Raw genomic sequence first — 27,961 nt, 5'->3', positions numbered from 1 at the left:
CGCTGCACTAAAAGTGACACCTTGCCAACCTGGTACCTTGGCAGTGCCGTGCCAGCAGGCAGTGCCACCTGGGCACCTTGGCAGTGTCAGGCTGGCACCCAGGTGGCACTGCAAGGATGTCAGGTTGGCACCAGCAGCCAGTACCACCCTGCCCAAATGACATGTGCCTGGGGCTACTGACTCCCTGGGAGACCCATACACATGCTCTTCCGTCTGGTCCCCATTTATGGTGACCATTACTGAACGGCACGCGCCCGAGGCGAAGGGGCTAGATCCCAACACCTCGGGTAACTGCACGTGTGGCTAGCTGTCTTGCTTCAAAATGCAGATTTGCCAAAAAGTAATCCTGGGCAGGATCGACATCGCAATGTCTCACAGGATAGCGTTAGATCTCACGAGGCATTGAGAGTTGGGGTCTCCCGGCTTCTATCGGCCACGCTGCGCACTGCTTTTCGGCAGCGTGGACGTTCAATCGCACCCGCAACTTTTTAAAACCAGCTGCAATCATGAGATTTGATTTGCACCGATAGTCAACTACGTGCCGTGGTGAAAATGTCACAAGAAATTGGGTTAAGGCCAAATTCTGGACGGTCATAAATGGTCTTTTGTTGTGCGAGTATGCATGTTTGTGAGACTTAGAAACTAGGTGCAGGAACAGGCCTTTCAGCCCTTTGAGCCTGCTCCGCCATTCAATATCATGGCTGGTCATCCAACTCGGTAACCCGTTCTCCCTTTCTGTCCCCTATCCTTTGATAGCCCTGGTGCTATACCTAACTCCACCTTGAAAATAAGCTGTTATATCACGTTATCACACAGGGTGCCCGTGTGTGTGAACCTGGCACCCGCGATAATAATAGACCAAATGAAGTAACTGGTTCAAATTTACTTGGGCTAACACGAAATTGCATTTATTCAGAATGTCTGCCTTCTAACCTTTCCCATTGCAGCATTCAATCTTCACCAGCAAGGTTACCAGCCAACTCAAATCACCTCACATTGCTGTGACCCCTTCCTTACAATCAGCTGGGTGTTTACATGAGTGTCCAAGACCCGCTCCAGCATCTTGGGAGGAGATGCTATGCAGGCATGGGGTCTTTCAGGCGAGACGTGGAATCATGATGGTGCAAATTGCAAGAAACATGACAGCTGGCAAAAACACGTCAAAAAGGACTTCATCAGTCATCAAGCATATGGGGCACCCAGAATTGCTCGAAAAGAAATTCTCCATCGCTTCTCTCATTTCTCTTTCTCTTTCTTCCCCCCCCCATTTTCTTCAAAGTTACGCACACTCTGTCATGACTGGGCTGGTAAAGAGGGGTGTGTGAACATTTTTTGAACCAAACTGCTTTACAACCAAGTAAAAGGAAACATAAAAGTGACCAGAAGACCTGTTTTATTTCTTTGTGCATGTAGCTATGAACAGAGCAATTCCAACTGCATTGCATACATCACTGGGGATGAGCGATTTCACAGCGCGGCAATACCTACAGAAATAAACATCAGCTCGCGTCTGAACAAAGGTGTTTAAAACATGAAAGACACCATGAAATAATTCTGCAACAGAAAGCCATCAACCAACAGACTGATGTTCCAGTATTGGGATTGCTGCCATACTTCTTAAATAATGCAATACTGAACCACTTCAAAATGATCAGATTATATGGAAACTATTATATTTACATACACACATACAGATGGCAGCAGTGACTTGCTTAATAAACATAACCAACTCGAGCCAAGATGAAGTAGACAGATGGCTAGCTTAAAACAGCCCTCGATTGCAAGGTCAACTAATATCTCACACAAGAATACATGGTCGCAGGATTTACAATAATTAAAATACTGCTAAGTCAGGTGCTCACGGTTGGAGGCTGACCTGCTGAGGCTACGACAGCATTTAAAAAAACTAAAAGATGATCAACATCTTAAATTCAGAACACTTGCAATGAACAGGGCAGGTTTACAATTATTTTGACAAGAATTCAAATAGGGCTGATGGGTGCATTTGGCATCAGTCGTCCCTGGGGTAGGGGGCGAGGGTAGAATTAAAGTGCAGACAAAAGTCCCCAATCCTGATCGCTACCCCATGACCCCTGCTGGATATGTGCATGTAATGTAGGGATGAAAAGGATCAGCTCCACCGTCATGTTAATCTGCCATCCATCCCCGCCCCCATCCCCCAAACCCTGTGCTCCCCGCTCCGCCACCCCATGAACACTACTGAAAAGCCTACAGTCCCTCACCATCTAGGTTCGTGAATAATGTACCTTGGCCAGGTTCCAGAGCTGGCAGCAATCGTGGAACCACCTCTTGCTTTACCTTCACGGGAATGAGCACGTGAGGCAGAGAGCATGAAGGAAAGAGGGGGGGGGGGGGGGGGGGGGGGGAGAGAAGTGCAAAGAGTACAATGCATAGAGAATAGAGTCACAGGGTCAGCAATGCTAATTGCAGTCAGGATTAGAGAACCAACCAATTTTTCAAACTTAATGACAAACTAGCCGTGGCAAAGACTGAATGAGCGACGGCAATTTGGTTTCACCCAGATATGAAGATCCGTCAACCCTCCCGAATTGCTCTGCAGTCACCTGACAAGGTAGGAGAAAAAATAATAATAATTTCCTTTCAAGACTTGGGTGTTCTAGTTATTAAAAAGAATCTGGGAAGGAGAAGTCTGCTTGAGCAAGTCAAGAATTTGCCCGATCGGATAAAGAAAAACATTCCTGCTTTCCCATCCATCTGGGAAGGTGCAGCAGTGCAGGGATGGACATGTTAAGTGGCAATTATGGGAGGACGGGGTGCGTGATGGGCACTGGGGCATTAGAGGAAAGTCAGGTGGTGAAACATCCAGAGATGGCAATCCCATCTAGACAGCGGCTACAGGACGAATCCCTACCACCGTTCCAGCCTACCAAAAAAAACTAACCCCCCCCCCCCCCCCCCCCCCCCCACAAAACACTACAAAAAGTCTGACCATTAGAAGACTCAATGATGATCAGATTTTCTGCCCTGTGACAAAGAACATCGATGAAGGTCATGACTTCCTTCGACTCGATGATTATAGCAACCGGTCTTCTATCGTTACCCTATGTTTCTTTTATAGATTAATCTCGACCTTTCTAGAGATCAGAGTGCCCAAGAAAATAATGAGTCATTGATAAGCCAGAGGGCATCCCTTTCAAGAAATGTAAATTTAAAACAAAAGGTAGGAGCACCGAACCCGATGCAGTTCCGAGTGTAAAACAGTTTCACAAATGCCCACCCCGGCCCTTCCTCTTGCCACTGCAATACCATCGGACAAACCCAACCTGAACAAACGATCAAGCTTTAAATTGGCCGTTTTCTAAAGGTCACGCATAAATGACACTGCAGCATAAAGATTACCTCTTGGCCTGTGGAAGCATTTGGAAGGTCAGCTCAAAGCAACACCAGTAGCTTTTAAAAACACCAATCGACCGACCTTGTCCCATCTCTAACCTGGATATCACTTAATAATAATAATAATAATTGCTTATTGACACAAGTAGGCTTCAGTGAAGTTACTGTGAAAAGCCCCTAGTCGCCACATTCTGGCGCCTGTTCGGGGAGGCCGGTACGGGAATTGAACCGCGCTGCTGGCCTTGTTCTGCATTACAAGCCAGCTGTGCTAAACCAGCCCCTTTAACACCCTTTAGATATGTTTGCCTTTCCTGTACGCTCAAATTGCCACAACAGAAGTTCATGCATCAATGTAAAAACTAGAGTAAATTGCTGTTTTAATAGCGGAACTGCTCGTTCCAGGGACCAGCTGCACTTTTTAAAATTAACATTCAAAGCACCATAACCAATACAGGTAAACATGAATCACGGATTGAAATGTTTCACATTTACAATGGCATTGCGGTCGAGTGTTTGACGAAATTGCATTGGTGCGCGGGGTCTTCCACCTGCAGGCCTCAGGAACCTCCTCCCACCTCGCCGGTCTCCCATTTCCAGCCCCTTTACTGAACACGCTCGGTAAAGTTTTCTGGGAACACACTCTTGGCAGACTTCAGATCTTTCTGCTGGATCCAGTCAATCTCCTTTATACCCATTAGCCAGCCGTCATCCTGCAAGGGAGGGGGAAAGAAAAGGCAATGGGAAATTACCTCAATCTTTTGTCAAAACATATTGCTTATTAAAATTAAGAATGAGTTCGAGAAGAGCAAGACCACAAGGTTGGAGAAATGAGAAGATCTGCTCTTGGGCAGATTACGACTGCAACAAAAAGTATTTTAAACAACATGCCCGATGCAAGTTTCAGGCCATCTATTAGAGTTTGTGTCTTTTTTTTTAAAAAATTCCCTAATTGGAACTCAAGGCGATCTGTAACCTGCTGGTACTAGTCACTCGAGAAAGACCGAGATAGCTGTATATACACACCAAAAAGTAGAAACGCTTTGGGAAGTGTAGTTGCATTATAAAAGTTGCGCAGTAATGTCCTACAATAAACAGCCAGATTAGAAATTTAACACGTCTGGGGGTTTGTTGATGGATAAAATATTGCCCATGTCACCAGGGGAACGCCCCTGCTCTTCTTCAAAACAACAGCTTGGGATCTTTCGTGGTCGACAGAGGGTAGACAGAACATCAGTTTAATGTCTGGTCTGAAAGATGACAGTGCAGCACTCCCTCACCAGTGAGTGAATCAGCTGAGATGTTGTGTTCAAAGTTAATACCTTCTGACATGCGTTCCTTGATTGAAAGTTGCAAGAACATTGAACTTGCAAGATCAATTACAAAATGTAGGTTTACCAAAAAAAAAGTCTCCAGAATAAATACAATTCCCCAATTCCTCCATCTCCTGCTCTCCATAGCCATCTCAGCATATCAAAAGCTTTGGCTGGTTTCCGACTAGCAGATGATGTGAAGTGGAGACATTTATAATTGGTAAGAGGGAATGCAAAAAGTAGTGTTGAAGCATTGGGAATAATAGTTTGAGGGAGCCTCGGTGCTGGAGGAATGCCAAAACTGGTGTCAAGAATTAAGGGCGTGTGTGAGAATGTGCAGTTGCAGAAGATTATCAGAGTATGGCGAGAATTGGCAACGCCAGGACGGGATGTTTAAAATTGACTTGACCGAGTGAGGATAGCTCAATTAAATGACAGAAAAAGGATTGCGAGAATCTGCAAGGAGGGCAACTTGATGAATCACTCCGAACACTGCAACCCAAGTGCCTGGAGTAGAATAGGACATCGCAAGTGATAGATTCATTGGGGTTACTGAATATTATTTGAAATTGAGATGAGCATTTGTACATCTCCGTTGACACAGAAAATACTTTTTCTTAAATGGGAGACCACAGGGCATACCTGTCTCGCCTTGGATTGGATTTGTTTATTGTCACGTGTACTGAGGTACAGTGAAAAGTATTTTTTTGCGAGCAGATCACGAAGTACATGGGAAGAAAAGGGACCAAAAGAAAATACATAATGGGGCAGCACAAGATATACAATGTAACTACATAAGCACCGGCATCGGTTGAAGCATACAGGGTGTAGTGTTAATGAGGTCAGTCCATAAGAGGGTCATTTAGGAGTCTGGTAACAGATGGGAAGAAGCTGTTTTTGAGTCTGTTCGTGCGTGTTCTCAGGCTTCTGTATCTCCTGCCCGATGGAAGAAGTTGGAAGAGTGAGTCAGCCGGGTTGGGGGGGGGGGGGGGGGGGGGGGGGTCTTTGATTATACTGCCCGCTTTCCCCAGGCAGCGGGAGGTGTAAATGGAGTCAATGGATGGGAGACAGGTTTGGGTGATGGACTGGGCGGTGTTCACGACTCTCTGAAGTTTGAGGTCTTGGGCCGAGCAGTTGCCATACCAGGCTGTGATGCAGCCCGATAGGATGCCTTCTATGGTGCATCTGTAAAAGTTGTGATGTGGAGATGCCGGCGTTGGACTGGGGTGAGCACAGTAAGAAGTTTTACAACACCAGGTTAAAGTCCAACAGGTTTGTTTCGATGTCACTAGCTTTCGGAGCGCTGCTCCTTCCTCAGGTGAATGAAGAGGTATGTTCCAGAAACATATATATATATATATATAGACAGATTCAAAGATGCCAGACAATGCTTGGAATGCGAGCATTAGCAGGTGATTAAATCTTTACAGATCCAGAGATGGGGTAACCCCAGGTTAAAGAGGTGTGAATTGTGTCAAGCCAGGACAGTTGGTAGGATTTCGCAGGCCAGATGGTGGGGGATGAATGTAATGCGACATGAATCCCAGGTCCCGGTTGAGGCCGCACTCATGTGTGCGGAACTTGGCTATAAGCTTCTGCTCGGCGATTCTTCGTTGTCGCGCGTCCTGAAGGCCGCCTTGGAGAAAGCTTACCCGGAGATCAGAGGCTGAATGCCCTTGACTGCTGAAGTGTTCCCCGACTGGAAGGGAACATTCCTGCCTGGTGATTGTCGCACGATGTCCGTTCAATGGGACCTGGGATTCATGTCGCATGACATTCATCCCCCACCACCTGGCCTGCAAAATCCTACCAACTGTCCTGGCTTGACACAATTCACACCTCTTTAACCTGGGGTTACCCCATCTCTGGATCTGTAAAGATTTAATCACCTGCTAACGCTCGCATTCCAAGCATTGTCTGGCATCTTTGAATCTGTCTATATATATATATATATATGTTTCTGGAACATACCTCTTCATTCATCTGTAAAAGTTGGTAATGGTTAATGTGGACAGGACAAATTTCCTTAGTTTCCTGAGGAAGTATAGGCGCTGTTGTGCTTTCTTGGTGGTAGCGTCGACGTGGGTGGACCAGGACAGATTTTTGAGATGTGCACCCTAGGAATTTGAAACTGCTAACCATCTCCACCTCAGCCCCGTTGATGCTGACAGGGGTGTGTACAGTACTTTGCTTCCTGAAGTCAATGACCAGCTCTTTAGTTTTGCTGGCATTGAGGGAGAGGTTGTTGTCACTACACCACTCCACTAAGTTCTCTATCTCCCTCCTGTATTCTGACTCATCGTTATTCGAGATCCGGCCCACTACGGTCGTATCGTCAGCAAACTTGTAGACGGAGTTGGAACCAAATTTTGCCACGCAGTTGTGTGTGTACAGGGAAAAGATTAGAACAAGTATAAGTTAAGTAAAAAGTGGATCTGTTGGGGAGAGCTCGCAGAGTCACCTCGCTCCGGCGCCATCTATATCTGATGTCTGGAGAGAACAGGTTGTGGGTTCAAATGCCACTTAAGACAGCAGAACAAAATCTACACTGGTCACGCCAGGGTACGACTGAAGGAGTGCTGCACTGCACAAAGTGCCATCTTTCAGATGAGATGTTTGAACAGTGGTTCCATTTGCCCCCTCAGGTGGATGCTAAAGACCCCCAGGGCATTATTTCAAAGAGCAGGGGAGTTCTCCCTCATGACTTGGTGCATATTTATTAGAGTAATTTCGTAAATATTCATTCCTCAAACAACATTGCTAAAACAAAAAATGTCACTGGTCATACATTGTTAATTATGGGAGCTTGCCGTGTGGCTATCAGATTTCTGGTAACTACTCAATTGGCTGCATAGCACATTGGGCCTGCCGAAGTTGTGAAAAGGGTTTCCCTCCCCTTTCTTCCACCACTGCACATCAACCCAGACCCAGATCTTCACGCAACTCAAGTTCAAGAAAGACAAAACTGCTTACCTGCTCCTCTGGGTTTTCATGGGCAAGGACTAAAACAACATCGCCTGCTTTAAGATTCAGCTCATCAGAGTCAGTCGCATTGTAATCGTGAAGAGCCCGTACCTGACACAACAGCAGCAGAAAGTGTGCGTTAACTAAAAGGCGCATTACACGCAATTCACAACGAGTTTCTACTTTTATTTCCACAAAAACCTATCCCTTAACTGAGCAACGTATTCTTACCAAATCCCAAACACCCCCAATTATTGCCCAGGAGAGTCAGCAGCTTCAGGGAGACATTCTACATCCCTCAGGTGGAGGGGTTCAGGAAGGGAATTCGCTTGGGGCCCCAGGAAGGGAATTCGCTTGGGGCCCCAAGCTGAAGGTACAGTGCAGACTCGGGGGGCCGAGTGGCCTCCTTCTGCACTGTGGATTCAATGATAATCTATGATTAATCTAGGACAAAGGTTCGGCACAACATAGTGGGCCGAAGGGCCTGTTCTGTGCTGTATTTTCTATGTTCTATGTACAGTCGCCAATGGTGAAGCAACGGGGTAAAGGCACACTAGACCAGAATTGAGGAGCACAGAGATGTGAGGATTCTAGGGATGGAGGATGTTTGGCATGGAGGTATTTGAAAATAATGACGACAAATTTTTAAACTGAGGCACAGTCAGGCTAGGAGCCAATGTGGATTGGATAATAAAATACAAGGAAGCAATCAAAAAGACTGGTGGAATGCTGCCTTTTATATCTAGAGGATAGTATAAAGGCACAGCTGCAGCTGTACAAAAACCTGGTTTGACCCCACTTGGGAGTACGGTGAGCAGTGCTGGGTACCACACCTCAGGAAGGATATTTTGGCCTTGGAGGGAGGGGGTGCAACGTAGATTTACCAAAATTATACCTGGACTACAGGGGTTAAGTTATGGACTAGAGGTTAAGTTAGGTGGGAAGATTACACAAATTAGGCCTGTTTTCACATGCATTTTGAAGGTTAAAGGGTGATCGGATCGAAGCATTCAAGATATTAACAAAGAAAGGCAGGGTAGATAAAGATAAACTATGTCCACTGGTTGAGGTTCTAAAACTAGGGGGCATAATCTAAAAATTAGGGCCAGACTGTCCAGAGTTGTTAGGAAGCACTTCTTCACGCAGATTGTGGTAGAGGTTTGGAGCTCTCGCCCACAAACAGCAGTTGAAGCTAGGACAGTTGCTAATTTTAATTCTGAGATAACAAAGATATTCAGAAAGATGGGCCAAAGGCAGGTATATGGAGTTAGGTCACAGGATAGCTAGGTTCTCATTAATGGCAGGACAGCCTCGAGGGGCTGAATGGCCTACTCCTGTTTCCATGTATTCCAAGTTGCAACACTGGTTTCAGGAGAGTCGCAATAGGCTAGATCCTCTATACACCATCCCCCACCGAACCTCAGACATTCTTCCTTCTAGCCCAACACGGTTTTCAACACCAGCCAAAATTAGAATGACCAAATCCAGCTACAGCTCAAGACCAGGGAAAAAGTGGCAAAATCAGGCAGCTTGTATCCCCGGAGCATGTTGAGAGCGACGGTAATTGGCGGTGGCTACAGGTTCATCGCATGGAAGGTGCCCAAGGGCGCCCAGTGCTGGAGGGTTCAAACAGCAGCCAATGAAACCCATGAAGACAAGTCTACTGAATTCCATATTCGTTGCTTTACCCGATTTCAATTCCACCAGCCTTCAGAGACACAATTCTTGGTCCCCACCTCCTCCAGAGTAGTGCCATTAGCTCAAGTTAGCACCGGCATTATTAGTTGGTTATTGTGCCTCTGTGCCCAAGAATATAATTGGCAGTCATTTGAAGCAGCACGGGCAGCTTCTGGGCAGCACGGTAGCATTGTGGATAGCACAATTGCTTCACAGCTCCAGGGACCCAGGTTCGATTCCCGGCTTGGGTCACTGTCTGTGCAGAGTCTGCACGTTCTCCCCGTGTGTGCATGGGTTTCCTCTGGGTGCTCCGGTTTCCTCCCACAGTCCAAAGATGTGCAGGTTAGGTGGATTGGCCATGCTAAATTGCCCTGAGTGTCCAAAATTGCCCTTAGTGTTGGGTGGGGTTACTGGGTTATAGGGATAGGGTGGTGGAGGTGTGGACCTTGGGTTGGGTGCTCTTTCCAAGAGCCGCTGCAGACTCGATGGGCCAAATAGCCTCCTTCTGCACTGTAAATTCTATGAAAATTCTATGAAGCAAGGAGGGTGCTTGCCGTGGAGTGCAGCCCGAGGAAAGAGCCTGCACGTGGCGTTTTAACGTGGGGAGGCTGTTGCACTGTAGCTACCACACAGTTCTGCCTGACCAAGATACTCTCTCATTCTTAATGCCCGACTTAGACATGGATTTACAGATTGATCCCCAACTTGTTTGCCCATCATCAAGTCTTAGAGTGGGACGTTAACCCGGAGGTTCTGGTCCAGGTATAGGGACACTGCCCACTGTGCCACAAGACCTCTGGGCAAACATCAGACTGTACTGTTGCAATGGGTCCAGACAAACCCAACAGCAGTTCTTATCCAAACCAAATAAACAAAATTTCTGCCTATATATTAACTGGAAGATTATGGGATTTCTTTTTTTGCTCAATAACAACAGGCGTAAAGTTAAATTGTAGCTGCTTCAATTAATGTTGTCAAAATAAACCAGAGTAACACCCACCTTAAATTGAAATCCAGGGGGCATTTCAATCTCCTCAGAAGGGACAGTGTCGTACACAGCTCCATTGGTGGTTGCTGGAAGTGTCTCCGTTACCACAGCTGGCAAAACATCCTTTGCCTTGACATTTTTTTTTATTTAAAAAAAAAGGTAGATTGTCAGCGAAATGGCAATGGTGTTGAAAAACTGAAAATAACACTACTCCGAACGGTGTTTATATTGTGCCTTTAGTGTAATAACTTTTCCCAAGGCACTCTGACAAGGGCACTATCAAACAAAATTTGACAGAGGCAAATACTGGAGGCGACCAAAAGGTTTGTTCAGAGGGGCATATTAAAGGGAGGGCCACACTTGTGGGCTCTCAGTTTGAGGGAATTCCAGAGATTAGGGCCCAGGCATCTGAATGCACAGCCATCAATGGAGGAGGGATTTAAAATCAGGGTTGCAGAAGAGGCCCGAATTAGGAGAGCGCAGATATCAAGAGTGTTGCGCAGGGCTGCAGAAGGTTACGAGACAGGAGGCAGTGTAAGGAGGAATTTGAAAACTAGGATGCGAATGTTTAAGATGGAAGCACTGCCAGGCCAAGGGCCAATGTAGATAACAAACACAAGGGTCACTGGGCGATTTGGGAGTTAAATTAAGATTAGCAGAATTTTGGATGAACTCCAGCTCAGGGTGTTTGTTCACTCGTGTCATGAGGTTGTGGGATTAGTGCCCATTTCAGAAGCTGAGCACATATTTGGACTGGCCCATCAGTAAATTACCAAGAGAAATGGTGTCACCTTTCGGGATGAGATGTTAATCTAACATCCAGTCGGTAAAAAAATTAATCCCATAGCAGTACCCAAAGGTGATCTCCTGGTATATTCTGGTCAATACTGACCCGCAAGTAGCACCAAATCAGATTAACTTGGCCTACATCCCTTTTTCATTTGGGGGATCGTATTTGTCAGAAAGCAATAGTGACCACACTATATTAGACACAAAGCTCTGGGAAATTCAGAGGATGTTAAAAGGTGCTATATAAGTTCTATCAATCCCCCCCACCGTTCTCCCCATTAACCCACATTCGCCCCATTTAAATACGTCCCTTAAAAAAAAAAGACTAAGACTGAACGGGGCACTATGCCAAAGCACAGGGCCTAAACCATTGAAGGTATGGCCACCACTGGTAAGGCAAAGGGAATGGCAGGTGCGGATGGAGGCCCAGAGGCAGAGGAACACATGGTTTTTCTGAGCTTTACAAAACTGGGGGACGGTTAGAAATAGCAAGGCCTTGGAGGATTATTTAAACACAAGAATTCCTTTTTTAATTTAAAAGAAAAATGGAGATGTTTGGAGACCAAGAATCAAAATGCTGGACAATGAGAAGATCTTGTCTCTTATGCATAGTGTTACGTGCCACGGTTTAGAGAACCCCAAAGTGTATCATGAAGTTCACCTGATCCATAACTTTGAATAGATTTTGGTTATGGGGAGCACAAGGGCCCACTTTACAGGTGTGATGCAACAGAGAGCTAAAGTACTTTTAAATTAAAACAATGTTTATTCTATGAATCCAGTTAACATTTTTATAAACACACAGTAAACATCTTAGTAACTACCAACTCAAATACTCCCCCCAAATAATACAGTACTCTATAAGTAACCCTTAATTTTTCTTTGCAACATCCATAGACAAATACCCTATTCAACACAGACATCAGGTTTAAATTCTCTACAGAGAGCAGTTATCACTTTTAAATTAACAAGTGATTTGAAGACATTCAGAAAGAAATCAAAATTACATCTGGTTTTGTTGGATGCAACTCCCAATCTGCAAAACGAAACTAAACACACCCTGTAGCTGCCAGCTCAAAGCGAAAGTAAAACAGACAGACAGCCCAGCTCCACCCACACTCTGACATCACTGCAGCTATTTGATAAACACCCATTTCTTAAAAGGTACTCTCACATGACAATAGCTACCTCTTGGTGAACCCTGCCAAAAAAAAGGTTAGCGTGTCACTAGTTCAGTCTATTGTTAAACAGATCAGCTGTTTTTCCAACATCTTCTCCCTGGGAATGGAACAAATTAAACAGCAGTGCGACTAATGATTGGACATGATTTTGTACAGCTGTTTGGAAGAACACATGAAAATGACAGACGCGCAAAAGAAAAACAGCTGCATTGAGCGAGACACAAGTTGTGCCAGCAGCTTCAATACAATTTCCTGAAAACACAGCCGTTTATTAAGAATGCGATTATGCGTTGCAGAACCAAAATGGGCAGATGGACCCAACATGACTGATCAGCCACAATTTAATTGAGGCGTGAGGGGCTGAATGTCTTGATAAAACAGTGAATTATTTAAACTTACTGTAGCAACGTCAGCTCCCGTTTCATTTTCCAAAACATCTTCCTTTGGTTCGGATTTTCCCTCTGACTGAAAATCAAGGAAATGCCGATTAGAAGACTGGCATCTTATTGTTACAATAACAATTGTTACAAAAAAAAAAAAACCCCAGTATTAATGCTTTAGTTACTGTGGTTTGGTGGCATAACAATAACGTTACTGGTAATCCAGAGGTTTCGACCAGCATTCCAGATGCTGGAGTGCAGATCGGATTTGGGGGAATTTAAATTCAGCTAATCTGGAATAAAATGCTAGTCTCAATAATAACTGTTGGAATAACCCATCTGGTTCACTAAATACCCTTCACTAGAGGAAATCTGCCATCATCTCCTGGTCTGGCCGACATGCGACTCCAGGCACAAAGCAATGTGCTCAACTCTTAATTGTCTTCTGACGTGGCCCAGGTAAGTCATCCAGTTGTATCAAACTGTGACAGATAAGCATTTTAGGTGCATCTACACCACATGTACTGCAGCAGGTCAAGGCAGCGGCTCATCGTTAATTTCTCAAGGGCAATTAGGGATGGGTAATAATTGTTGGCCTTGCCAGCGATGCTCAGGTGTCCAGAACCAAAAAGTTTCTTTCTAATTCATTTCTTGGTCTGTATGTCCTTCAGGTTATGCGCAAAAACGTCCGATGGTAAACGTACCGCAGTTCAGACAGAATCACACTGATCAGATGCGATTACAAACTTTATTCTTGTTCAGGAGTCTGACCACGGCCACAATATAAACTCTCCATTGGCCACAAAATCCACTGGCAAAGTTTGGGGGGGGGGGGGGTTTCCCGACGACTGTAGCTCAGTGCATACCACTCCCACCAGAGTCAATGGTTTAAGATCCACTCTAGAGACTGGAGGACATAAACTAGGTTGCACTCCAGTACACTGTCAGAGGTGCTGTCTTTCAGTTAAGGTTTAAACCTCAGGTGGGCATAAAAGATCTTCCAGCCCGATTATGAAGAGGACCAGTAGAGATCGCCTCAGCTGAGTAATTCAACCAACAATCACAAGACGATTAAGCTATTGAGATAAGTGATTACCGTGTACAAAATGGCTGGCTCCTACAACACTACCCAAAGTTCTAAAGTGGTTCGTTGGATGCAAACACATTTTCTTTCTTTCTGAAAAATCCAATGTTAAACTGCACAGACAGTAAAGCTATCAGAGAGCCAGCACAGACATGATGGACAGAGTGGTCTCTATACTGATCAAGCTCCTCTAACACTGAACAGCCTGTTGACATCTTCTCAGCTTGCTCTTGGATAGTGGGCTGCATGATATTTTTTATTCTTTCATGGGATGTAGGCATTGCTGGTTGGGCCAGCATTTGTTGCCCACTATATTTGCCTTGAATCGAGTGGCTTGCTGGGTGATTTCAGAGAGCATTGTTGTGGATCTGGAGTCACATGTAGACCAAACCAGGGTTTAAAAGGACATTAGTGAACCAGGTGGGTTTTTACAACAAGGGTTTCATGGCCATCATTAGACGTTTGAATGCCAGATTTTTATTTAATTCAAATTCACCATCTGCAGTAGTGGGATTCGAACCTAGATTGAATCTATGGATTACTGATCCAGTGAAAGCACCACTATGCCACCACCACCTCCATCGATTAGCAACCTCAGTGCCACAGAGGAGAGAAGGAAAATTCTCTTTATACCTGGACACCTTTTGAAATAATAACCATCAGTGGCCATCTCTCAAGTCTTGGGACTTAGTGCTACTCACCAGAATTACTAATGGGTGGTGGGAGGTTGTTATGGGGGGAAAAAAAGAATTTGAAGAGCTTTTGAAGCTGTCCTCCATAACTAGCCTTCAGAAACACTCACCGTTCCTTAACCTTCTCATCCTTGCTATAACCAAACACATCTGCCCTCAGCAACTGTCCTCTTGCGTTCCTTCCAATGCCTGAGCAACTGGAAAAGAAAGTTGATCGGCAGGATCATGTTGGCAACTCGAGGTTTGGCTGCAAAATCGCCGGCCTCTGCTTTCTTCTTCACATTAGTTGGCATATTGCAAATGTGGTCAATGGACGAGCACAGATCCAACGCCTGCAATGCTAGCCATGTGTTTGTACAGGAACACAGGCCCCGGCCTGATTACAAGGATGATCAAATTAAATGCCTAGTAATCTATCATCACAAAGAAATCCATTCTTCATGCTGCTCGCCTTAATATTTCTGGCCCTAAATTCGTCCTATGTGATCCTCACTTAAAAGAAAAACACCACAAGGATATTGCAATAACAGAGGTTACAAAACATGAGCACAAAACAAAATTATCCATAAAGTGTTGCCAAGATCCACCCCCACAGTATCAGGCTAATTAAAAAATAATCTTGGTTCCTACAGTAACAGGTGCTGCTTTCTCTTCAGCTCCTTTCATGGTAACTTCACTGCTGGCGTTGTCTGGTTCCGCTGCCTGCAAAGAGAATAAAGTGTGCAATATTGTCAGAGGCAAAGACCCCTCAGTTAAAAATCAGAACTACACGGCTGTCACTGGAGATCAATGCCATCAACAACTTGTATAGTGTACCATTCAACGTCATGAAACATCCCAGGGTGCTTCAAGGGAGTATTATAAAACAAAGTATGACACCAAGCCATGCAAGGAGACCAGTCGGATGACCACAAGTTTAGTCAAAGAGGTGGGTTTTACGAAGTGTCTTCGGAGGAAAGTGAGGAAGGCCTCAATAGCTCTAAATATAAAGGGCAACAGGAGTCACATTTTACCCTCCCATCCCAAAATATTATTTCTGTTTTCTAGACATCACGACAGAGACTTCCGAATTGCTAACACAGAAGTGCACACCTTTTTAAAATAGTCATAACAGCATTCCATGGAAGAGATTAGCATGTTTATGGGCAATGAAAATGTAGGAACACTCCAAGCCGCAGCCAAATATCTAGGTTAGTTTTGTGTGTGTGTGTGTGTGTGTGTGTGTGTGTGTGTGTGTGTGTGTGGGGGGGGGGAGAAACGGAAGAATTCGACACAGAGGTCACAAAACCAGAATATAATCCTGGAGAAGGGAGATTTATCACAACTCAACCCTAGATTCCCTTCACTGCAGCATCCAACTGCCAAAATTCCACCAGCACATCTCTTGTCCCACCAGGGGCGACAACACTCTTGACCACTGCTACTCAAAAATCAAGGGCGCCTACCGTTCCATCCCCCGACCGCACTTTGGGAAATCAGACCATAAGACGGTGCTCCTTCTCCCGGCATACAAGCAGAAACTCAAGCGGGAGAATCCAGCTAAGAAGGTTGTGCAGTGCTGCTCTGAGGAGACAGAAGAGCTCTTACGTGACTGCCTAGAGACAGTGGACTGGTCCATATTTAAGAACTCAGCGACCAACTTCAATGAGTATGCCACCACCGTCACAGACTTCATCAGCAAATGTGTGGACGACTGCGTGCCAAAGAAAGCAGTACAAAGAACAAAGAAATGTACAGCACAGGAACAGGCCCTTCGGCCCTCCAAGCCCGTGCCGACCATGCTGCCCGACTAAACTACAATCTTCTACACTTCCTGGGTCCGTATCCCTCTATTCCCATCCTATTCATGTATTTGTCAAGCTGCCCCTTAAATGTCACTTTTGTCCCTACTTCCACCACCTCCTCCGGTAGCGAGTTCCAGGCACCCACTACCCTCTGCGTAAAAAACTTGCCTCGTACATCTACTCTAAACCTTGCCCCTCTCACCTTAAACCTATGCCCCCTAGTAATTGACCCCTCTAACCTGGGGAAAAGCCTCTGACTATCCACCCTGTCTATGCCCCTCATAATTTTGTAGACCTCTATCAGGTCTCCCCTCAACCTCCTTCGTTCCAGTGAGAACAAACCAACTTTATTCAACCTCTCCTCATAGCTAATGCCCTCCATACCAGGCAACATTTTGGTAAATCGCTTCTGCACCCTCTCAAGCCTCCACATCCTTCTGGCAGTGTGGCGACCAGAATTGAACACTATACTCCAAGTGTGGCCTAACTAAGGTTCTATACAGCTGCAACATGACTTGCCAATTCTTATACTCAATGCCCCGGCCAATGAAGGCAAGCATGCCGTATGCCTTCTTGACTACCTTCTCCACCTGTGTTGCCCCTTTCAATGACCTGTGGACCTGTACCCCTAGATCTCTTTGACTTTCAATACTCTTGAGGGTTCTACCATTCACTGTATATTCCCTACCTGCATTAGACCTTCCAAAATGCATTACCTCACATTTGTCCGGATTAAACCCCATCTGCCATCTCTCCGCCCAAGTCTCCAAACAATCTAAATCCTGCTGTATCCTCTGACAGTCCTCATCGCTATCCGCAATTCCATCAACCTTTGTGTCGTCTGCAAACTTACTAATCAGACCAGTTACATTTTCCTCCAAATCATTTATATATACTACAAACAGCAAAGGTCCCAGCACTGATTCCTGTGGAACACCACTGGTCACAGCTCTCCAATTAGAAAAGCATCCTTCCATTGCTACTCTCTGCCTTCTATGACCTAGCCAGTTCTGTATCCACCTTGCCAGCTCATCCCTGATCCAGTGTGACTTCACCTTTTGTACTAGTCTACCATGAGGGACCTTGTCAAAGGCCTTACTGAAGTCCATATAGACAACATCCACTGCCCTACCTGCATCAATCATCTTAGTGACCTCCTCGAAAAACTCTATCAAGTTAGTGAGACACGACCTCCCCTTCAGAAAACCTTGCTGCCTCTCACTAATACGTCCATTTGCTTCCAAATGGGAGTAGATCCTGTCTCGAAGAACTCTCTCCAGTAATTTCCCTACCACTGAAGTAAGGCTCACCAGCCTGTAGTTCCCTGGATTATCCTTGCTACCCTTCTTAAACAGAGGAACAACATTGGCTATTCTCCAGTCCTCCGGGACATCCCCTGAAGAAGTACGTGCGTTCCCCAACCGGAAACCATGGCTCAATCGCGAGATTGACGCCCTACTGAAGGACAGATGTGAGGCGTTCAAGGCAGACGACCCTGACCTATACAAGAAATCCAGGTACGACCTCCGCAAAGCCATCCGGAATGCCATGAGAGAATACCAAACCAAGCTAGAGTCACAGACTCTCGGCGGTTGTGGCAAGGACTAAACATAACAGGCTACAAAGCGAAGCCGAACAGTATATCTGGCAGCAGCGCACCCCTCCCCGATGAACTCAATGCATTCTATGCTCGGTTCGAGCAGGTAACCAACAATCCGCTGGAGAGTGCCGCAGCAGCCCATAATTCACCCATACCCACCATCACAGCTTCCGAAGTCAGATTGGCCTTCCTGAAAGTGAACCCTCGGAAGGCGACGGGCCCAGACGGGATCCCTGGTCGTGCACTCCGAGCCTGCGCGGACCAGCTGGCAGAGGTATTCACGGATTTAACCTGTCCCTACTCCACTCAGAGGTCCCCACCTGCTTCAAGAATACCACCATCATACCGGTACCAAAGAAGAACCAGGCAACGTGCCTCAATGACTACCGACCAGTGGCCCCGACTTCAGTCGCAATGAAGTGCTTCGAGAGGTTGATCATGAAGCGCATCACCTCCATACTCCCAGAACGCCTTGATCCACTGCAATTCGCATACCGCTGCAACCGGTCCACATCAGACACCATTTCCCTGGTCCTACACTCATCCCTAGAGCATTTCGAAAACAAGGACTCCGACATTAGACTCCTATTTATTGACTACAGCTCCGCCTTCAACACCATAATCCCAGCCAAGCTCATATCAAAGCTACAAAACCTAGGACTTGGCGCCCCACTCTGCAACTAGATCCTCGATTTTCTGACCAACAGACCACAATCAGCAAGAATGAACAACAACACCTCCTCCACAATAGTCCTCAACACCGGCGCCCCGCAAGGCTGTGTACTTAGCCCCCTACTCTACTCCCTGTACACACACGACTGCGTGACAAAACTTGGTTCCAACTCCATCTACAAGTTTGCTGACGATACGACCATAGTGGGCCGGATCTCGAATAACAATGAGTCCGAATACAGGAGGGAAATAGAGAACCTAGTGGAGTGGTGTAGCGACAACAACCTCTCCCACAATGCCAGCAAAACTAAAAAGATGGCACTTTGTGCAGTGCAGCACTCCTTCAGTCGTACCCTGGCGTGACCAGTGTAGATTTTGTTCTGCTGTCTTAAGTGGCATTTGAACCCACAACCTGTTCTCTCCAGACATCAGATATAGATGGCGCCGGAGCGAGGTGACTCTGCGAGCTCTCCCCGACAGATCCACTTTTTACTTAACTTATACTTGTTCTAATCATTTCCCTGTACACACACAACTGCGTGGCAAAATTTGGTTCCAACTCCGTCTACAGGTTTGCTGACGATACGACCATAGAGGGCCGGATCTCAAATAACGATGAGTCAGAATACAGGAGGGAGATAGAGAACTTCGTGGAGTGGTGTAGTGACAACAACCTCTCTCCACAATGCCAGCAAAACTAAAGAGCTGGTAATAGACTTCAGGAAGCAAAATACTGTACACACCCCTGTCAGCATCAACGGGGCCGAGGTGGAGATGGTTAGCAGTTTCCAATTCCTAGGGTGCACATCTCCAAAAATCTGTCCTGGTCCACCCACGTCGACGCTACCACTAAGAAAGCACAACAGCACTATACTTCCTCAGGAAATTAAGGAAATTCAGCATGTCCACATTGACTCTTACCAAGTTTTACAGATGCACCAGAGAAAGCATCCTATCAGGCTACATCACAGCCTGGTATGGCAACTGCTCGGCCCAGGGCCGCAAGAAACTTCAGAGTCATGAACACCGCCCAGTCCATCACACAAACCTGCCTCCCATCCATTGACTCCATCTACACCTCCCGCTGCCTGGGGAAAGCGGGCAGTATAATCAAAGATCCCTCCCACCCGGCTTACTCACTCTTCCAACTTCTTCCATCGGGCAGGGGATACAGAAGTCTGAGAACACGCACGAACAGACTCAAAAACAGCTTCTTCCCCACTGTCACCAGACTCCTAAATGACCCTCTTATGGACCGATTTCATTAACACTACACCCTGTATGCTTCATCCGATGCCAGTCCTTATGTATTACATTGTATATGTTGTGTTGCCCTATTATGTATTTTCTTTTATTCCCTTTTCTTCTCATGTACTTAATGATCTGTTGAGCTGCTCGCAGAAAAATACTTTTCACTGTACCTCGGTACACGTGACAATAAACAAATCCAATCCAATTGGTCCTCAAACTCCAGGAGTTTCTCAAGAAACCACTGTGCATGCAACAAGGCCTCAAATTGTGGGCCATCAGTTTAACTTGACGGTTCTTTATTCCAGTCAATTTTGTGGATTCACCATTCGCAATTTTGGCACCCAAGCAAAATCAGCATTCAAATGAAATGTTCTAATAAGTGAAGCATCCCATGTTTTTCCAGCCTCTGGAAACATGTTTGTTACGATTCTTTGGGACGTCTTCAGTGTATGAATGTCTCCAGTGGGTGTCTCAGGTGATCAAAAGCAGACTCAAAACTTCTGGCACAGACCCAGATGTCATATAACAGCCAACTGTCCACTTCACGGGCGAGATTCTCCGACCCCCCGCCGGGTCGGGGAATCACCGGGGGCTGGCGTGAATCCCGTCCCCGCCGGTTGCCGAATTCTCCGGCACCGGATATTCGGCGGGGGCGGGAATCGCACCACGCCGGTTGGCGCCGCCCCCCCCCCCCCCCCCCCCCCCCAAGCGATTCTCCAACCCGGATGGGCCGAAGTCCCGCCGGCGTAAGTTAAACCACCTACCTTACCGGCGGGACAAGGCAGCGCGGGCGGGCTCCGGGGTCCTGGGGTGGGGCGCGGGGCGATCTGACCCCCGGGGGGTGCCCCCACGGTGGCCTGGCCCGCGATCGGGGCCCACCGATCCGCGGGCGGGCCTGTGCCATGGGGGCACTCTTTCCCTTTCGCCTTCGCCACGGTCTCCACCATGGCGGAGGCGGAAGAGACTCCCTCCACTGCGCATGCACGGGAATGCCCTCAGCGGCCGCGAATGCTCCTGGGCATGCGCCGCCCGGAGAGGTCATTTCTGCGCCAGCTGGCGGGGCACCAAAGGCCTTTTCCGCCAGCTGGCGGGGCGGAAATTCGTCCGGCGCGGGCCTTGCCCCTTAAGGTTGGGGCTCGGCCCCCAAAGATGGGGAGCATTCCGCACCTTTGGGGCGGCGCGATGCCCGACTGATTTGCGCCATTTTGGGTGCCAGTCGGCGGACATCGCGCCGATACCGGAGAATTTCGCCCCACAAAACCATGCAGTCTATCTATTGCTAATGAGTCCATTTGTTTCCAAATGGATATAAATCCGGTCCCCGAGAATTCTCTCCAATAATTTACCTACTACAGAAGTGAGGTTCATCGGACTATGTAGTTTCTTGGATTATCCCTGCTACCTTTCTTAAACAGCGGTACCGCATTAGCTATGCTCCAGTCCTCTGGAATCTCACCTGTAGCCAATAAGGATACGAAGGGGTCAGTCAAGGCCCCGGCAATTTCTCCCTTGCTTCCCTCACTATTCTGGGGTAAATCCCATCAGGCCCAGGAGTCACATCTACCATGTCATTTAAAACACCCAATACACCCTCCTTTTTGATGGCAACTTGAACCAGACAATCCACATGTCCTACTCGAGAATCATCTTCGACAAAGTCCTTTCCTTTGGTGAACATTGATTCAAAGTACTCATTTAGTACCTCACCCATTTCCTCTGGCTCAACACCCCTCCTAATTTCCCGCTTCAGTACTTTCCCTCCTAATTTCCCGCTTCAGTACCTTCCGACTTTCTTCTTACTCCTCAAGGGTTTCCCCAGCCCCCACCCTACTAGATCGTACAAAAGTCTTCTTTTTCTTTTCAACGAGGTTCACAATATCCCTCGTTATCCAAGGCTCCCTAAACTTCCCATACTTATCCCTCGTTCTCGCAGGAATGACTTTCCTGAATCCTAATCAACTGCCGCTTAAAAGACTCCCACATGTCCGATGTTGATTTATTATCCAACAGCCGCACCCAATTCAAATTCTTCAATTCCTGTCTAATGTTATCGTAATTTGTCTTTCCACAGCTCAGCACCTTAACGTGAGGGTTACCCTCATCCCTGTCCAAAAGTACCCTAAAACTTACGGAATTGTGGTCACATCTCCCAAAATGTTCCCCACACTGAAACCGCAACCACCTGTCCAGGCTCATTCACCAATACCAGATCCAGTACTGCCCCTTCCCTGTTGGACTATCTACATATCGAATGAAGAAGCCTTCCTGGATACACCTTACAAACTCTGCCCCATCCAAACCCCTAGCACTAAGTGAGTCCCAGTCAATATTGGGGAAATTAAAATCCCCTACCATAACAACCCTCTTACTTTTGTGCCTAGCCAAAACCTTTCTACCTGTCTGCTCCTCTATCTTTTTCTGGCAGTTGTGGGGTCTGTAATAAACTCCCAGCATTCGGATTGCCCCCTTCCTGTTACTGAGCTCTACCCAGATTGCCCCATTGTATGAGCCCTCCGAGGTGTCCTCCTGCAGTGCGGTTAAATATTCTCTTTAACCTGTAATGCTGCTCACCCAGCCTTTTCACATCGTTTGAGCAGACAGGGTGATGTTGTTGTTCTCTTATTTTTGTTCCCTATTTCCCCTTCAGTTATTACACCCAAGCTAACACTGGTTCCACCCCCCTGCCATACTAGATTAAATCCTCACGGGTGACTCAAGCAAACCTCCAGCCAGGATATTGTTTAGATATTAGACAAGGTGCAGTGGGGCAGCACAGTGGTTAGCACTGCTGCCGCTCAGCTCCAGGGACTCCGGTTCAATTCAGGCCTCGGGTGGCTGTCTTGTGTGGAGTTTGCACTTCCTCCCAGTGGCTACGTGGGTTTCTTCCGGGTGCTCCAGTTTTTTCCCCCACAGTCCAAAGATGTGCAGGTTAGGTGGATTGGCCATGCTAAATTGCCCCTCAATGTCCAAAAAGGTTAGGTACGGTTACAAGGATAGAGCGGAGGCGTGCTCTTTCCAAGGGCCAGTGCAGATTTGATGGACTGAATGGCCTCCTTCTGCACTGTAGGAATTCTAGGAGTCTAAGGTTGGATGGAGAGAGCAAGAGCATCAAAGACATACTCAAGATAGTAAATAATGACTCAAATTTGTGTTCAATAAAAGCACAATTCAAAAACCTGTCCTACTTTACAAGTGTCGACAGTATCAGACTCAAATACAAATACCAGACAGATAAACGGCCAAGTGTTTTCCTGGCGGTGTACTACATTGTGCTTCATTCAAGACTCGGGTTTTACCAGACACTAGATGGCACTGCAGAGCAAGTGTCAAAACATTCACAAAAATTACTGCAAAAGATGCAAGATGTGCGTAGCATATCATTAAAGTATCATATTCAAACCAAACAACTAGTCATATCCAACGTGGGGAAGGAAAGGTAGCACAGCGGACTACAAATCTGGAGACACAAAATCCCACCATGGCAGCTGGGGAAATTTAAAATTCAGGTATTTAAATAAATTAGCTTTAAGATGTGTGTCAGGAAGGGATCATCATTAAAAACCCATCTGGTTATCAAATGCTTTATATGGAAGAAAATCTGCAGTCCTACATCTGGTCTATAGGCAATGCCAGACCACCCCAAACACTATCCTCTGAAAGGATCAATCAAGCCACACGAGTTAAGGGAAATTAGGGGCGGACAATAAATGCAAGCCTCACCAGCAATGCTTAAATCCAGTGAATGAATTTAAAAGAAAATGAAATATGTGGCCATCCACCTCATTCAATGTCCAGATCTGTCCAAACTCTTCCCCCTTCTCCAGTTTTGTTTAAATAAAAATCCTCATCGCCACAAAGCAATGAGATGGACACGTGGCAATATAGTAATTCCCCGCTTAACGTCCTGCTTGTATTCCTGAAAAGTGCAACTTTAAATGAAAGAATGTGAAGTTAATCAGACGTTCCTATTACAACAAAGTAAAAGCTCTGGTTAGTTGCTACAGGAACCGTGGTCTGAAAAAAACATCTGTGCAAGTTGAAATGTTGTACATTTCAATTCCTACATATTAAAAAATGTATTCCCCCCTCCCCCCCCCACCCCCCCCCCCCCCACCAGGGTGTAGTACACTCCAAAATCACCCCAATCTGACCAGTGTTACGTCAGCCCAGCACAATATGGGCTAACACAGAAATCCCAGTATGCGCACATATGGGCGCCATTATATCCATGGGGGGGCTAGCACCAGTATTAGGGAAAACAGGATCTGTATTTTAGGGACGGTATATGCTTGAACCAATCGGGAAGTAGTTGTAAATCAAAGAGCAGGGACAAGGCAAAAGACAAAAAGCATTATTACAGCAAATGAAAAGCTAACTTAACAGGAAGGGACAGGGCACAAATCAAGTAAATCAACAGATGAGACTAGAGGTTATAAAAATACAAATGAAATGCACAAAGCATTCGAAACAAAACAAATTGCGGAGCAGGCTCGATGGACCAAGTGGCCTACTCCTTGCTTGCAAGTGTATACTTATTCACTTGACCATCAAATTAGCATTAGAGGGCGATCCTGTCACTCTTCACTGCACCCTCTCCTAACATGGTCTGACAGTGCACCCTAAAGCCTCAGCTCCCAAAATTAGAGGGGGGGGTGGAGACCAGCATATGAATGGATAACAGGGAAGAAAGAAAAGGCAAATTTACACATTAAAATTACCAAAATTGCACAAACTCTGTATCTTCCCTCCCTCTGCCAAGTGAAAGAACAAATTTGATTTTGAAATTTTACTTTTGGGGGCTGGCCAAGGACAAGGATGACAACAATGGTTTCCCTCACGGATGCAAAGTTTACCTCGGAGATTGTTATCTGCTGGAATTACTCCAAACTCTGCCATTTGGAATACAGCATCAATGTTGACCAGTGCAAGCTACACAAACAGGTCATTTGGCCCAACCAGTCCACATCGGTGTTTATGCGCCACTCAAACCTCCTCCCGTATTTCCCCATCGAAATCTACCATTTGGTCCTTGCTCCTTCATATGCTCATCTAGCTTATCCTCAAGTGCATCAATGCTATTCACTTCAACCACTTTGTGGGAGCAAGTTCTACATTCTCTTGGGTGAAATAGTTTGTCCTGAATTTCTGACCAGATTTCTCGGTGACCACCTAATGTGGTCCTCTAATCCTGCTCTTCCCCACAGGAGGAAGCATTCCCTCTGGATCCACCCCACCAAATAGTTTCGCAATTTTGAAGACCTCGATTAGGTCACCCCTCAACCTTCTCGTTTCAAGAGAGCATCTCCAACTGGAGCCTGCAGCTATATCCATGCTCATACAGATTGCAACTCATCTTTAAATTATTCACCTGGCCCATTCATAGAATGTCTACAGTAGTGAAAATATACACACATCTTCTGAAAAATTAAGCAACAAATTATTTACACTTACTTCAGCAGTGACACCTTTGTTCTCTTGAAGGTGAGGCTGGGCTGACCAATCCACTGCAAAACTGCTCTCACTAGGACCATCCCCCATGGCCATACTTGGAGAGTGGTCCATAGCCATGCTGTTAGATGCACTCTTTTCAGGCTGTATAATCAGTGAAGAAAGATAAAGAGAGAAGCATAGTAAAAAATAAAGACAGGTAAGGAGTGAAGTGACCCACACAAATGAGAATAGAATGCTAGAACACCAGCTTTTATCCTTGGGCTGTAGTCAGTGGTTTGACAGCAGGTCAAAGCTGCATAACAAATCTCAACATACCCAATTTTCCTTTCCCAAAATGATTCATACTCTACCTGATATTTAGATTTTGCACAGATCACATTTGACCTACTTTGTCCACAATCAAATGTAACAGATTTCTGTGAAACACAATGATTCTTCTACATTTCAAGGTCTTAGAACATAGAACATAGAACATAGAAAATACAGCACAGAACAGGCCCTTCGGCCCACGATGTTGTGCCGAACCTTTGTCCTAGATTAATCATAGATTATCATTGAATCTACAGTGCAGAAGGAGGCCATTCGGCCCCCTGAGTCTGCACCAGCTCTTGGAAAGAGCACCCTACCCAAACTCAACACCTCCACCCAACACCAAGGGCAATTTGGACATTAAGGGCAATTTATCATTGGCCAATTCACCTAACCCGCACATCTTTGGACTGTGGGAGGAAACCGGAGCACCCGGAGGAAACCCACGCAGACACGGGGAGGACGTGCAGACTCCGCACAGACAATGACCCAAGCCGGAATCGAACCTGGGACCATGGATCTGTGAAGCAATTGTGCTATCCACAATGCTACCGTGCTGCCCTTAAGAACAAATAAATCTACACTATATCATTTTCCCGTAATCCATGTACCTATCCAACAGCTGCTTGAAGGTCACTAATGTTTCCGACTCAACTACTTCCACAGGCAGTGCATTCCATGCCCCCACTACTCTCTGGGTAAAGAACCTACCTCTGATATCCCTCCTATATCTTCCACCTTTCACCTTAAATTTATGTCCCCTTGTAATGGTGTGTTCCACCTGGGGAAAAAGTCTCTGACTGTCTACTCTATCTATTCCCCTGATCATCTTATAAACCTCTATCAAGTCGCCCCTCATCCTTCTCCGCTCTAATGAGAAAAGGCCTAGCACCCTCAACCTTTCCTCGTAAGACCTACTCTCCATTCCAGGCAACATCCTGGTAAATCTTCTTTGCACCTTTTCCAGAGCTTCCACATCCTTCCTAAAATGAGGCGACCAGAACTGTACACAGTACTCCAAATGTGGCCTTACCAAAGTTTTGTACAGCTGCATCATCACCTCACGGCTCTTAAATTCAATCCCTCTGTTAATGAACGCGAGCACACCATAGGCCTTCTTCACAGCTCTATCCACTTGAGTGGCAACTTTCAAAGATGTATGAACATAGACCCCAAGGTCTCTCTGCTCCTCCACAATGCCAAGAACTCTACCGTTAACCCTGTATTCCGCATTCATATTTGTCCTTCCAAAATGGACAACCTCACACTTTTCAGGGTTAAACTCCATCTGCCACTTCTCAGCCCAGCTCTGCATCCTATCTATGTCTCTTTGCAGCCGACAACAGCCCTCCTTACTATCCACAACTCCACCAATCTTTGTATCATCTGCAAATTTACTGACCCACCCTTCAACTCCCTCATCCAAGTCATTAATGAAAGTCACAAACAGCAGAGGACCCAGAACTGATCCCTGCGGTACACCACTGGTAACTGGGATCCAGGCTGAATATTTGCCATCCACCACCACTCTCTGACTTCTATCGGTTAGCCAGTTCGTTATCCAACTGGCCAAATTTCCCACTATCCCATGCCTCCTTACTTTGTGCAGAAGCCTACCATGGGGAACTTTATCAAATGCCTTACTAAAATCCACGTACACTACATCCACTGCTTTACCTTCATCCACATGCTTGGTCACCGCCTCAAAGAATTCAATAAGATTTGTAAGGCAAGACCTACCCCTCACAAATCCGTGCTGACTATCCCTAATCAAGCAGTGTCTTTCCAGATGCTCAGAAATCCTATCCTTCAGTACCCTTTCCATTACTTTGCCTACCACCGAAGTAAGACTAACTGGCCTGTAATTCCCAGGGTTATCCCTAGTTCCTTTTTTGAACAGGGGCACGACATTCGCCACTCTCCAATCCCCTGGTACCACCCCTGTTGACAGTGAGGACGAAAAGATAATTGCCAACGGCTCTGCAATTTCATCTCTTGCTTCCCATAGAATCCTTGGATATATCCCATCAGGCCCGGGGGACTTGTCTATCCTCAAGTTTTTCAAAATGCCCAACACATCTTCCTTCCTAACAAGTATTTCCTCGAGCTTACCAATCTGTTTCACAGTCTTCATGAACTCAGTGCACAGGAAGCACTGCGTATAGCTTCCCACCATCAGCTAAAAGGAAATGTGCTAACAGCCACAAACTCTTTGTTGAGTGACGATAGTGATGACCCCCACTACCCCATTAGTTCCTCAAATTAGTTCCTGAAGGGCAGAAGTGGATTGAGGTTCCTTCATAGGGAGACAGCGATTTCTGCTAGATAGAGTCCCTCTTGACAATAAAAAAAATCCCCATCATTTCTACTGGAACGTCTCTCCACTGCCAAGGTCTTCCCACCTATAAAAAGACCCATTGTTTCTACTGAAGTGGAAAGTCTCACCTCTTCGAG

At 46.2% G+C, this 27,961-nt stretch overlaps 1 protein-coding gene across 1 annotated transcript in view; it reads right to left on the bottom strand.

Annotated features, from left to right (window-relative positions):
• Positions 1 to 1,376: 1,376 nt before the first annotated feature.
• The window catches only part of bin1a (bridging integrator 1a), a 126,117-nt gene continuing 99,532 nt past the window's right edge, over positions 1,377 to 27,961 (bottom strand). Inside the window, exons 14-19 of the mRNA XM_072468306.1 lie at positions 25,199 to 25,339; positions 15,071 to 15,142; positions 12,684 to 12,749; positions 10,327 to 10,443; positions 7,659 to 7,760; positions 1,377 to 4,085 (exon numbers count right to left, since the gene is read on the bottom strand). Of these exons, the coding sequence (XP_072324407.1) occupies positions 3,978 to 4,085; positions 7,659 to 7,760; positions 10,327 to 10,443; positions 12,684 to 12,749; positions 15,071 to 15,142; positions 25,199 to 25,339 (606 nt within the window). The 3' untranslated portion in view covers positions 1,377 to 3,977. The remainder of the gene's footprint in view (positions 4,086 to 7,658; positions 7,761 to 10,326; positions 10,444 to 12,683; positions 12,750 to 15,070; positions 15,143 to 25,198; positions 25,340 to 27,961) is intronic.

The sequence above is a fragment of the Scyliorhinus torazame genome, chromosome 2 (assembly GCF_047496885.1).
Source record: "Scyliorhinus torazame isolate Kashiwa2021f chromosome 2, sScyTor2.1, whole genome shotgun sequence".
Taxonomy (NCBI): domain Eukaryota; kingdom Metazoa; phylum Chordata; class Chondrichthyes; order Carcharhiniformes; family Scyliorhinidae; genus Scyliorhinus; species Scyliorhinus torazame.
The sequence above is the reverse complement of the archived record's forward strand: the minus strand, read 5'-3'. Positions and strand labels throughout refer to the sequence as shown.